General features: G+C 47.4%; 1 protein-coding gene across 1 annotated transcript in view; it reads left to right on the top strand.

Annotated features, from left to right (window-relative positions):
• The window catches only part of LOC115126975 (lysine-specific demethylase RSBN1L-like), an 87,752-nt gene that overhangs the window by 15,748 nt on the left and 57,527 nt on the right, over positions 1–14,477 (top strand). Inside the window, 2 exon segments of the mRNA XM_065021327.1 lie at positions 11,313–11,515; positions 11,518–12,075. Of these exon segments, the coding sequence (XP_064877399.1) occupies positions 11,313–11,515; positions 11,518–12,075 (761 nt within the window).

The raw sequence follows: 14,477 nt of genomic DNA, 5'->3' as shown, positions 1-14,477 counted from the left end.
TCGATGAGAATGGGGGCGTGCTCGTCTCGACCCACTCCACTCCCTTCGATGAGAATGGGGGCGTGCTCGTCTCGACCCACTCCACTCCCTTCGATGAGAATGGGGGCGTGCTCGTCTCAGGAGGGGTCTCAGTACGCACCACTGAGAGCCCCGTGTGTTGAGGATCAGCGTTGTGTCATGGTGTTGGAGTCGTGGGTGAACAGGGAGTACAGGAGGGGTCTCAGTACGCACCACTGAGAGCCCCGTGTGTTGAGGATCAGCGTTGTGTCATGGTGTTGGAGTCGTGGGTGAACAGGGAGTACAGGAGGGGTCTCAGTACGCACCACTGAGAGCCCCGTGTGTTGAGGATCAGCGTTGTGTCATGGTGTTGGAGTAGTGGGTGAACAGGGAGTACAGGAGGGGTCTCAGTACGCACCACTGAGAGCCCCGTGTGTTGAGGATCAGCGTTGTGTCATGGTGTTGGAGTAGTGGGTGAACAGGGAGTACAGGAGGGGTCTCAGTACGCACCACTGAGAGCCCCGTGTGTTGAGGATCAGCGTTGTGTCATGGTGTTGGAGTGGGTGAACAGGGAGTACAGGAGGGGGTGAACTGAGAGCCCCGTGGTTGAGGATCAGCGTTGTGTCATGGTGGAGGGGTGAACTCAGGAGGGGTCTCAGTACGCACCACTGAGAGCCCCGTGTGTTGAGGATCAGCGTATTACTCAACAGAGGCGATGCGCTGTGTCATGGCGGAGAAAGAGAAGTAGGATTCAAAGGAAAAACAACAATTGGAAATCAACAGGAAAAACATGGCTGCTTTAGTGTAGTAGTCACACTGAGCTTTGAGGATGTGTGTCTGTGTTTTAAGGGCCTATATTACCCAGAGACCACTAGACAGACTGACGGTGTCAGTCTGGTAATCATCTAGGGACACTGTTTGCGTTCAGCAGTCAAGCCCAGGCTGTGACAACCCAGCTAATTGACTTCCTCTTCTTCACCCCCACCACTGATTTGACATTTTACTGTGGATTTTGGAACACACACACACTGTCAGTTCCATTCATGTGGCTTTAGGGTGTTGATCAATTTCTGCCATTTTGGAACTATTTCAGTGGCATTGTTTGGTGCTCTGTCAAATGCTGCTTCAGCTGTGCAGGGGGAAACGGATGCTGTGCAGATGCTGTGCAGGGGGAAACTGATGCTGTGCGGATGCTGTGCAGGGATGCTGTGCAGATGCTGTGGGAAACTGATGCTGTGCAGATGCTGTGCAGGGGGAAACTGATGCTGTGCGGATGCTGTGCAGGGGGAAACTGATGCTGTGCGGATGCTGTGCAGGGGGAAACTGATGCTGTGCGGATGCTGTGCAGGGGGAAACTGATGCTGTGCGGATGCTGTGCAGGGGGAAACTGATGCTGTGCGGATGCTGTGCAGGGGGAAACTGATGCTGTGCAGGGGGAAACTGATGCTGTGTGGATGCTGTGCAGGGGGAAACTGATGCTGTGCAGATGCTGTGCAGAGGGAAACTGATGCTGTGTAGATGCTGTGCAGAGGGAAACTGATGCTGTGTAGATGCTGTGCAGAGGGAAACTGAGGCTGTGTAGATGCTGTGCAGGGGGAAACTGTTCTCAATGTCATGTGCCTCTCCTCAGGAATGAATTATGTTTGAACAAAACTGTACTCCTTGAGCAAATATTTAGCACTTGCTTGCTTTGTGTGCAAACAAAATGAATCTATCATATTCCTCCACTTCCTGCAGGCTTTTCCAGTCGACTATCGGTCTCTGTGTTTATAAGTGGTGTTTTGGGTGCAGGCAGATTGGCCTGGATAACTAGACGATGCACTGTGACACTGGAGGTTTGTTTGTATGCACAGCAAGCTCAGTCTCTGTAATACCTAGTCTGAGCGTCAGCTTGTCCTCCCAGATTAGAGTCATCAGCGGCCTGTTAGTGAGTCACATTAAAAACCTCTCTCTCCCAGAGCTAGTCACAGCCTCTCCAGACTGTAGAGATACTGAGCCGTGAGTCACATTAAACCCTCTCTCTCCCAGTCTACTATGAGTCACATTAAACCCTCTCTCTCCCAGTCTACTGAGCTCTCCCAGTCTACTATGAGTCACATTAAACCCTCTCTCTCCCAGTCTACTATGAGTCACATTAAACCCTCTCTCTCTCCCAGTCTACTATGAGTCACATTAAACCCTCTCTCTCCCAGTCTACTATGAGTCACATTAAACCCTCTCTCTCCCAGTCTACTATGAGTCACATTAAACCCTCTCTCTCCCAGTCTACTATGAGTCACATTAAACCCTCTCTCTCCCAGTCTACTATGAGTCACATTAAACCCTTTCTCTCCCAGTCTACTATGAGTCACATTAAACCCTCTCTCTCTCTCATTCTGTTTCTGTTTGTCTCTGTTTTACACTATTTGTACTGTTTGTTTCATAACATTTAGTGGATTATACACTTTAGGGGCTGGTTGTATGTCCTCTCCAGCTGTGAGGCACATGCTCTCTGTGTGTGTACTGGCAGGGTGTTTCCTGTCATTGAAATCCTTGGCCGAGCCGCCTGAAGTCCCACAATCTGTTTTTGAGATGGAAAAACGCTTTTCAGTGTGAATTTAAAACTGAAACCCGTCACAAAGTATGAAGAAATTATAATGCACCCTTTAATGTTTTTATTATATAATCTTTGAGAACGAACATTGCCAAAATAAAAGCTAGACCGTCAGGGAGAATAGAACATTTAAAACTATGAATTTATCAGTATTGATTTTCTGTCTGAGCAAAACAAACAAAGCAGTTGTCATGGAGACATGTATAGAATTGCAGGAAATTGGCTTAAAGATGCATTAAAAAACCATAAACGAATCTATATCATCAAGATAAGGGCCTCTAAAATTCAGCAGCACCGGCCGTTGCCACGCCCACCACCTAAGCGTCGTTTTGATAAACCCTGACTGTCTGTTTAGACACATCTGACCTCTGTCTCACACACGGATCATGGTTTGAATAACTGTCTGGCCTGCTGTCCTACTTGTAAAATGGTAGAGTGGAGAGGGGGGGGGGGAGCTAGAGCTCTGTGGATTAACAGCATCACAGTATAATACACTGCCTCGCTCACTCTGTTTTCTCCTGCTCCCCCCCCTCTCCTTCTCTACCCCGCATACTCTCTCTCTCTCTGTCTCTCGCTCTCTCTCTCTGTCTCTCGCTCTCTCTGTTTCTCTCTCTCTCGCTCTCTCTGTCTCTCTCTGTCTCTCTCTGTGTCTCTCTCGCTCTCTCTCTGTGTCTCTCTCGCTCTCTCTCTGTGTCTCTCGCGCTCTCTCTGTCTGTGTGTGTGTATCCTGTCATATGGTGGTGAACGTGCTCCAGAGGCGTGTGTGTTGGGGCTATAGTGAAGCAGCAGCTCCTCTGAACCAGGCCATGTCACTGTAGCAGGCTCCCCTGTTCTGACAGCCATGTGCTCCTAGCTACACCATCCTGCCATATACGCACACGCATCACGCGTGAGCAACACGCGTACCAAAATAACCACAGGCTCGGACTAGTCGCTACCATGTATACAAGTCTACTGGTAACTGCCAAAATAAAGGAAACACTTGAGTAAATGAGGGATGCAAAGTATATTGAAAGCAATTGTTTCCATACAGGTGTGGAATTAACATCCCATGGTGCTTAGGGTCATGTTTAAAAGTGCTGTCGAAGGCCCAGTCGCCTGTTATTATGACTACCGTGGATAGAAGAAGAGATCTCCGGGACTCTGAAAGAGGGGTGATTTGTTGGGGCTCTTTCGGCAGGAGCTTCAGTGACGAACGCAGCTCAACTTGCTGACGTTTCACCATATTCCCCTGCCGTCTGTCACCATATTCCCCTGCTGTCTGTCACCATATCTGACGTTTCACCATATTCCCCTGCTGTCTGTCACCATATTCCCCTGCCGTCTGTCACCATATTCCCCTGCCGTCTGTCATTATATTCCCCTGTCGTCTGTCACCATATTCCCCTGCCGTCTGTCACCATATTCCCCTGCCGTCTGTCACCATATTCCCCTGTCGTCTGTCACCATATTCCCCTGCCGTCTGTCACCATATTCCCCTGTCGTCTGTCACCAGATCTGACGTTTCACCATATTCCCCTGCCGTCTGTCACCATATTCCCCTGCCGTCTGTCACCATATTCCCCTGCCGTCTGTCACCATATTCCCCTGCCGTCTGTCACCATATTCCCCTGTCGTCTGTCACCATATTCCCCTGTCGTCTGTCACCATATTCCCCTGTCATCTGTCACCATATTCCCCTGCCGTCTGTCACCATATTCCCCTGTCGTCTGTCACCAGATCTGACGTTTCACCATATTCCCCTGTCGTCTGTCACCATATTCCCCTGCCGTCTGTCACCATATTCCCCTGTCGTCTGTCACCAGATCTGACGTTTCACCATATTCCCCTGCCGTCTGTCACCATATTCCCCTGTCGTCTGTCACCAGATCTGACGTTTCACCATATTCCCCTGCCGTCCCTGTCACCATATTTGCCCCTGTCACCATATTCCCCTGCCTGTCACCATATTCCCCTGCCGTCTGTCACCATATTCCCCCTGTCACCATATTCCCCTGCCGTCTGTCACCATATTCCCCTGTCGTCTGTCACCATATTCCCCTGCCGTCTGTCACCATATTCCCCTGTCGTCTGTCACCAGATCTGACGTTTCACCATATTCCCCTGCCGTCTGTCACCATATTCCCCTGTCGTCTGTCACCAGAGCTGTCGTCTGTCACCATATTCCCCTGTCGTCTGTCACCAGATCTGCCGTTTCTCCATGTTCCCCTGCCGTCTGTCACCATATTCCCCTGTCGTCTGTCACCATATTCCCCTGTCGTCTGTCACCATATTCCCCTGTCATCTGTCACCAGATCTGACGTTTCTCCATATTCCCCTGCCGTCTGTCACCATTATTCCCCTGCCGTCTATCACCATTATTCCCCTGTCGTCTGTCACCATATTCCCCTGCCGTCTGTCACCATATTCCCCTGTCGTCTGTCACCATATTCCCCTGTCGTCTGTCACCATATTCCCCTGTCGTCTGTCACCAGATCTGACGTTTCTCCATATTCCCCTGTCGTCTGTCACCATATTCCCCTGTCGTCTGTCACCAGATCTGACGTTTCTCCATATTCCCCTGTCGTCTGTCACCATATTCCCCTGTCTGTCACCATATTCCCCTGTCGTCTGTCACCATATTCCCCTGCCGTCTGTCACCAGATCTGACGTTCCACCATATGCCAGTCACCACATCTCAACCCAATTCATCACTTACGGGAGATTCTGAAGCGGTGACTGAGACGGCGTTAAACACCTCCATCAACAAAACAGCAAATGATGTCATGTTTGGTTCCAGCCCCTTGTAGAATCTATGCCAAGGCACATTGAAGCTGTTCTGGCGGCTTGTGGTGGCCCAGTGCCCTTTGACATACAATGTTGGTGTTTCCTTTATTTTGGCAGTTACCTGTATACCTACATATCATGTTGTTGTTCTATTATTATGCCACAGAGGAGTGGGAGACGGTGGGCTTTGAAATGTGTCTGTGAATGTTTGGGCGTGGCAGGGTGTCTGTGAATGTTTGGGCGTGGCAGGGTGTCTGTGAATGTTTGGGCGTGGCAGGGTGTCTGTGAATGTTTGGGCGTGGCAGGGTGTCTGTGAATGTTTGGGCGTGGCAGGGTGTCTGTGAATGTTTGGGCGTGGCAGGGTGTCTGTGAATGTTTGGCGTGGCAGGGTGTCTGTGAATGTTTGGGCGTGGCAGGGTGTCTGTGAATGTTTGGGCGTGGCAGGGTGTTTGTGACGGATCAGACAACCAACCGCAGGCCTTTAGCTGTGCTGTCTACTTTAAAGGGGCAGTCGAGCTGGATCTTATGGCTGGGTGGTTTTGTTGATGTGTGTAGTGGAGAAGTCAGTCCACACACAACCAGCAGAACATACAAATATATATGACTCAATATTGAGGTTCTGAATAGGGCTGAATTGCCAGTGACCTCACTATACTATATCAACACGATACTGAGGTGTCGATACACTCAAATCATTTTATTGGTCACATACACATGGTTAGCAGATGTTAATGGTCACATACACATGGTTAGCAGATGTTAATGGTCACATACACATGGTTAGCAGATGTTATTGGTCACATACACAGGGTTATCAGATGTTATTGGTCACATACACAGGGTTATCAGATGTTATTGGTCACATACACAGGGTTAGCAGATGTTATTGGTCACATACACATGGTTAGCAGATGTTAATGGTCACATACACAGGGTTAGCAGATGTTATTGGTCACATACACAGGGTTAGCAGATGTTATTGGTCACATACACATGGTTAGCAGATGTTATTGGTCACATACACATGGTTAGCAGATGTTAATGGTCACATACACATGGTTAGCAGATGTTATTGGTCACATACACATGGTTAGCAGATGTTAATGGTCACATACACAGGGTTAGCAGATGTTATTGGTCACATACACATGGTTAGCAGATGTTAATGGTCACATACACATGGTTAGCAGATGTTAATGGTCACATACACATGGTTAGCAGATGTTAATGGTCACATACACATGGTTAGCAGATGTTATTGGTCACATACACATGGTTAGCAGATGTTTATGGTCACATACACATGGTTAGCAGATGTTATTGGTCACATACACATGGTTAGCAGATGTTATTGGTCACATGGTTAGCAGATGTTAATGCGAGTGTAGAGATGCTTGTGCTTCTAGTTCCGACTGCAGTAATATCTAACCGTTCTCCATCCACCTAATACACACATCTAAAAGGGTGAATGACAATATGTATATATGAATGAGAGATGGCTGAGCGGCATAGGCAAGATGCAATGGATGGTATAGAGTACAGTATATACATATGATATGAGTATTGTAAGATATGTAAACATTAAGGTGGCATTATTTAAAGTGTATGCATTGGGACTTTAACAATTATTTATATATATATATATATATATATAAAAAAAAAAACAATTTGCATTTAAAAAAATATATATTTCACCTTTTAATTTAACCAGGAAAGCTAGTTGAGAACAAGTTCTCATTTACAACTGCGACCTGGCCAAGATATATTGTGATTTAATGTTAAACATATTGCTCACAATATGTCTGCTGTGGAGAGACGAGAAAATGAGTCATCAGTCATGGAAATGGTGCTGAAAACATGTTGACTCACTATTTAAAAAGGAGAATGAGCTCTGCAATGAAAAATACCGCTTTTTCTTATTTTTTTACAAATCGATACTTGGAATCAAAGTATCTATATAATGTCGTCCATATCGCAATATGTAACTATCAATAAAAACCTTTTTATTTTTAAAATATTTTTTACCATCACAAGTTCTGCTGTGTGGACTTTGACAGCCGGTAACATTTTCACTCTAATACTCAGTGTTTTAATATTTTGTGCCATGTTTTTTGTTCTTTTTTTCAGTCATAACCTTGATGTAATTTCTGAAAAGCAGCCACTAATTATTTTAATTTAAAATATTAACAGATATTTTTTATTATATTTAACTTGGCAAATCAGTTAAGAACAAATTCTTATTTCCAATGAGGGCTCCACCGGCCGAACCCAGACGACGCTGGGCCAACTGTGTGCCGCCCGATGGGACTCCTATGGGACTCCTATGGGACTCCTATGGGACTCATGGGACTCATATGGGACTCGATGGGACTCCCAATCAAATCAAACCTAATAAAAATAACATAATTAAAGAGCAGCAGTAAAATAACAATAGCGAGGCTGTATACAGGGGTACCGGTACAGAGTCAATGTGCAGGGGAACTGGTTAGTTGAGGTAATATGTACATGTGTGTAGAGCTATTAAAGTGTCTATGCATAGATAATAACAGAGAGTAGCAGCAGTGTAGAAGAGAGGGGGGGCAATGCAAATAGTCTGGGTAGCCATTTGATTAGATGTTCAGGAGTCTTCAGGCTTGGGGGTAGAAGCTGGTTAGTCTTGTACAGAGACTAAAGAGAGCAGAGCATGGAGATCACGTATCAGGCTGTTATTTTGGCTGCTCTTAAAGAGCTGCTTCCCACAGGTAGCAGCAGGCAGGTAACAACGGGTCATTTGGCTGGTGATCTGAAAACGTTAGACAGTTCTCTGGTTCTGATGAGATGCCAAACGGCCCGCCTACAGTGGCTCTGCCTCTGAATTGTCTGTGTTCCAAATGGCACAATCTGGCCCTGGTCAAAAGTAGTGCACTAAACAGGTACTATGGTGCCATTTGGGATGTATACTGCTACGGCTCTTCCCAGTTCCACCCCCTGGACTGCTACGGCTGCTTCCCAGTTCCACCCCCTGGACTGCTACGGCTCTTCCCAGTTCCACCCCCTGGACTGCTGCGGCTCTTCCCAGTTCCACACCCTGGACTGCCGCGGCTGCTTCCCAGTTCCACCCCCTGGACTGCTGCGGCTCTTCCCAGTTCCACCCCCTGGACTGCTGCGGCTGCTTCCCAGTTCCACCCCCTGGACTGCTGCGGCTCTTCCCAGTTCCACCCCCTGGACTGCTGCGGCTGCTTCCCAGTTCCACCCCCTGGACTGCTGCGGCTCTTCCCAGTTCCACCCCCTGGACTGATGCGGCTCTTCCCAGTTCCACCCCCTGGACTGAATCCAGTTTATTACAGTTTTCTAACAGCGGTGTCCAAGCTCTCTGGTTACTGTAATTCAATCGTAATAATTACTACGTTGTCCTCTGTGTCTAATTATAAGCCCAGTTGTTTTGCTCCTTTTGGGTGGTAATATAATCATGCCACGTGTCAGTAGTCAGAGGAGTTGGCTGAAGCAGCGAGGCCTATAGTTGGGACCATGATTATAATACAAGGCTAATGAAGGTCTTCATGTATTGATGGAAGTAGTTGTTCCTCAACCAGAGCTGCCTCTCTTCCTCCTCTGCTCATTGATTCTCTAGATTCCAGACATGCTCTGGGTAGTAGTGCATCTCTCTCTCTAGATTCCAGACATGCTCTGGGGTAGTAGTGCATCTCTCTCTCTCTAGATTCCAGACATGCTCTGGGGTAGTAATGCATCTCTCTCTCTCTAGATTCCAGACATGCTCTGGGTAGTAGTGCATCTCTCTCTCTCTAGATTCCAGACATGCTCTGGGTAGTAGTGCATCTCTCTCTCTCTAGATTCCAGACATGCTCTGGGTAGTAGTGCATCTCTCTCTCTCTAGATTCCAGACATGCTCTGGGTAGTAGCATCTCTGGGTAGTAGTGCATCTCTCTCTCTAGATTCCAGACATGCTCTGGGTAGTAGTGCATCTCTCTCTCTAGATTCCAGACATGCTCTGGGTAGTAGTCTCTCTCTCTAGATTCCAGACATGCTCTGGGTAGTAGTGCATCTCTCTCTCTCTAGATTCCAGACATGCTCAGCACTAGATTCCAGACATGCTCTGGGTAGTAGTGCATCTCTCTCTCTCTCTAGATTCCAGACATGCTCTGGGTAGTAGTGCATCTCTCTCTCTCTAGATTCCAGACATGCTCTGGGTAGTAGTGCATCTCTCTCTCTCTAGATTCCAGACATGCTCTGGGTAGTAGTGCATCTCTCTCTCTCTCTCTCTCTAGATTCCAGACATGCTCTGGGTAGTAGTGCAGATTCCAGACATGCTCTGGGTAGTAGTCATCTCTCTCTCTCTAGATTCCAGACATGCTCTGGGTAGTAGTGCATCTCTCTCTCTCTAGATTCCAGACATGCTCTGGGTAGTAGTGCATCTCTCTCTCTCTAGATTCCAGACATGCTCTGGGTAGTAGTGCATCTCTCTCTCTCTCTAGATTCCAGACATGCTCTGGGTAGTAGAGAATCTCTCAATTCAATTCAAGGGCTTTATTGGCATGGGAAACGTGTTAACATTGCCAAAGCAAGTGAGGTAGACAACATACAAAGTGAATATATAAAGTGAAAAACAACAAAAATTAACAGTAAACATTACACATACAGAAGTTTCAGAACAGAAAAGACAGAAAAGACAAATGTCATATTATATATATATATATATATACAGTGTTTTAACAATGTACAAATGGTTAAAGGACACAAGATAAAATAAATAAGCATAAATATGGGTTGTATTTACAATGGTGTTTGTTCTTCACTGGTTGCCCTTTTCTCGTGGCAACAGGTCACAAATCTTGCTGCTGTGATGTCACACTGTGGAATTTCACCCAGTAGATATGGGAGTTTTTCAAAATTGGATTTGTTTTCGAATTCTTTGTGGATCTGTGTAATCTGAGGGAAATATGTCTCTAATATGGTCATACATTGGGCAGGAGGTTAGGAAGTGCAGCTCAGTTTCCACCTCATTTTGTGGGCAGTGAGCACATAGCCTGTCTTCTCTTGAGAGCCATGTCTGCCTATGGCGGCCTTTCTCAATAGCAAGGCTATGCTCACTGAGTCTGTACATAGTCAAAGCTTTCCTCAATTTTGGGTCAGTCACAGTGGTCAGGTATTCTGTCGCTGTGTACTCTCTGTGTAGGGCCAAATAGCATTCTAGTTTGCTCTGTTTTTTTGTTAATTCTTTCCAATGTGTCAAGTAATTATCTTTTTGTTTTCTCATGATTTGGTTGGGTCTAATTGTGCTGTTGTCCTGGGGCTCTGTAGGGTGTGTTTGTGTTTGTGAACAGAGCCCCAGGACCAGCTTGCTTAGGGGACTCTTCTCCAGGTTCATCTCTCTGTAGGTGATGGCTTTGTTATGGAAGGTTTGTGAATCGCTTCCTTTTAGGTGGTTGTAGAATTTAACGGCTCTTTTCTGGATTTTGATCATTAGTGGGTATCGGCCTAATTCTGCTCTGCATGCATTATTTGGTGTTCTACGTCTCTCTCTCTCTCTCTAGACTCCAGACATGCTCTGGGTAGTAGAGAATCTCTCTCTCTCTCTAGACTCCAGACATGCTCTGGGTAGTAGAGAATCTCTCTCTCTCTCTAGACTCCAGACATGCTCTGGGTAGTAGAGAATCTCTCTCTCTCTCTAGACTCCAGACATGCTCTGGGTAGTAGAGAATCTCTCTCTCTCTCTAGACTCCAGACATGCTCTGGGTAGTAGAGAATCTCTCTCTCTCTCTAGACTCCAGACATGCTCTGGGTAGTAGTGAATCTGCATGCAGGTGTTCTTCACAGCTCTTTTATTAACACTATTTTTTCCCCTGTCTCTCTCTCTGCCCCCTCCCCTCCCTGCTCCCCCTCTCTCCTCCCCTCCCTGCTCCCCCTCTCTCCTCCCCTCTCTCTCTCCTCCCCTCCCTCTCTCTCTCTCTCTCTCTAGACAAGCAGAAACCCCAGATAAACTCAGAGCTCCAGATTAAAAAGGTGAAGAAAAAGAAGAAGAAACACAAAGAGAGTGAGAGGGAGAAGGAGAAGTGGAAACGTCCCAAGATGTACAGCAGGTCCAGCCAGACCGTGTGTGCTGGTCTCCTCTCTGAGCTCCATGCAGGCCTGGCCTCCAAACAACAGCCCCCCACCACCACCACCACGGCCACACAGAGTTCAAACCCCCGCTCCCCGTCCACCACCACCACACCTCCACCACCTCATCCATCAAACAGGAGAACTGCTACAGCCCCTCTCCAACTCTGTCCCTCTCCAAGCCCCTATGGAGCAGCAGCAATAGCAGTAGCAGTAGCATTAGTAGTTGGGACCCAGCTTCCCCTATGACATCCCCCCTCCAGATCCCCCAGCCACGGTGCCCCCAGCCTGGCTTTGAGAACCTGGAGTTCGCCCGCTTCATCCACGTAGAGGAACAACCCAACGGTGGAGCCCTGGTGGCACACGCCTACTGCAGCGAGCTCTCGGCCCTGTCTCCAGCGGAGATGCAGCAGTTCGCCCAGGAGTTTGTTACCCTAGCCTTCAGCGAGGACACGTCATCCCAGGCAGCTCACTACGTCATGGGCATCATCCACGGGGCGGCCTCCTACCTGCCAGACTTCCTGGACTACTTCTCCTGGAAGTTCCCCTCATCGCCGGTCAAGATGGAGATCCTGGGGAAGAAGGATATAGAGACCACCACCATGCTCAACTTCCACAATCAGGTGAGGAGGCTGTTTGGTTGGTTTGTTTTAGTGCTGGCTGTATTTGTTACAGTATTTGATGCTAAATGTGACTATATTGTATTTGAACCATACCACCCTGCATCCCACTGCTGGCTTGCCACTGAAGATGAGCAGGGTCGGTCCTGGTCGGTCTGTGGATGGGAGACCAGATGCTGGAAGTGGTGTTGGAAGCCTAGTAGGAGGAACACTTTCCTCTGGGCTATAAAACAAATATCCCAATTCCCCAGGGCAGTGATTGGGGACAGTCACAGGGTGCTGTCTTTTTGATGGGATGTTAAATGGGTGTCACGACTCTCTGTGGTCACTAAAGATCCCATGACACTTATCATAAGAGTTGGGGTGTTAACCCTGGTGTCCTGGCTAAACTCCCAATCTGGCCCACATACCATCACGGTCACCTAGTCATCCCCAGTTTCCAATTGGCTCATTCTTCACCCCTGTAACTATTCCCCAGGTCGTTGATGTAAATGAGAAAATAAAACCTGGATAAAAGTGTGTTCATCACTAATCACACACTTCTTTGTTGAAGAAAAACAGTACAAGGCTTATGTTGAGTTCTATCTAGAGAGAGATTTAGCTGAATGAATACAAGCAACAATCCTAAGCCATTGTATAAAGGACCAGTCAAAAGTTTGGACATACCTACTCATTCGTTGTAGAATAATAGTGAAGACATCAAAACTATGAAATAACACATATGGAATCATGTAGTAACCAAAACAGTGTTAAACAAATCAAAATATATTTTCTATTTGAGATCCTTCGAAGTAGCCACCCTTTTGCTTTGATGACAGCTTTGCACACTTTTGGCAAGAAAGCCCTTGAATGAGTAGGTGTGTCCAAACGTTTGACTGGTACTGTATATCTGGAGTAGACTATCATCATAACACAGCCTTGGTTTTACAGAACTACAGACTAAAGAAATAATAGGGCTGGTGTGAAATGAAATGAAATCCACTTCTGAATGTTTTGGGGATATCTCTTAATGCTGAGCAGGCTGTAAGCTAAAGCCTCTAGTCCTGTTTGAATGATTTGAAATGCTGCGTTAAACACAGCCCCTTCCAAAGCCCAGGCTATGCTGCTATCAGGGATATCCTCTCCCTCTGCGAGGCTGCCACTGGCAACCATCAGATCATTTTTCACCCTGCTTCTACTAAATCCAATATGGAGCCCTTGAATAGAGGCTTTCAAGGGCTTTGTCCCAATTGGCTCCCTATTTATTGCACTATTTTTGACCAGAGCTTTAATATAGGGAATAGGGTGCCATTTGGGATGCTGCCAAGATAAAAAATGAGTTCTAATCAAATGCTAGTCTTTTCCCAGGCCTCTCTCTCTCGGAATGTTCTTTAACACGGAATAAAGAGCTGATTCTAGAACTTGGAAATATCGCTACGTTCTCCTGACATTTAGAACCCTGTGATGTAATACACTAATTGTAATTGAATCTAAGGCTGGGCAGGGGAGGGTGAACACTGGGTCTGGTTGTATATTGAGATCATCCTCCCTTCAGCTTGGTTCAGGAGCAGAGCTTGGCTGGTATTAAGTTAGGACAACCGTCCCCCAGCCACCCTAGTATCCATGAGTTGGTTAGGACAACCGTCCCCCAGCCACCCTAGTATCCATGAGTTGGTTAGGACAACCGTCCCCCAGCCACCCTAGTATCCATGAGTTGGTTAGGACAACCGTCCCCCAGCCACCCTAGTATCCATGAGTTGGTTAGGACAACCGTCCCCCAGCCACCCTAGTATCCATGAGTTGGTTAGGACAACCGTCCCCCAGCCACCCTAGTATCCATGAGTTGGTTAGGACAACCGTCCCCCAGCCACCCTAGTATCCATGAGTTGGTTAGGACAACCGTCCCCCAGCCACCCTAGTATCCATGAGTTGGTTAGGACAACCGTCCCCCAGCCACCCTAGTATCCATGAGTTGGTTAGGACAACCGTCCCCAGCCACCCTAGTATCCATGAGTTGGTTAGGACAACCGTCCCCAGCCACCCTAGTATCCATGAGTTGGTTAGGACAACCGTCCCCCAGCCACCCTAGTATCCATGAGTTGGTTAGGACAACCGTCCCCCAGCCACCCTAGTATCCATGAGTTGGTTAGGACAACTGTCCCCCAGCCACCCTAGTATCCATGAGTTGGTTAGGACAACTGTCCCCCAGCCACCCTAGTATCCATGAGTTGGTTAGGACAACTGTCCCCCAGCAACCCTAGTATCCATGAGTTGGTTAGGACAACTGTCCCCCAGCCACCCTAGTATCCATGAGTTGGTTAGGACAACTGTCCCCCAGCCACCCTAGTATCCATGAGTTGGTTAGGACAACTGTCCCCCAGCCACCCTAGTATCCATGAGTTGGTTAGGACAACCGTCCCCCAGCC

The sequence above is a fragment of the Oncorhynchus nerka genome, linkage group LG8 (genome assembly GCF_034236695.1).
Source record: "Oncorhynchus nerka isolate Pitt River linkage group LG8, Oner_Uvic_2.0, whole genome shotgun sequence".
In the NCBI taxonomy this organism is placed as follows: Eukaryota; Metazoa; Chordata; class Actinopteri; order Salmoniformes; family Salmonidae; genus Oncorhynchus; species Oncorhynchus nerka.
This window is presented reverse-complemented; position numbering and strand designations above follow the sequence as displayed.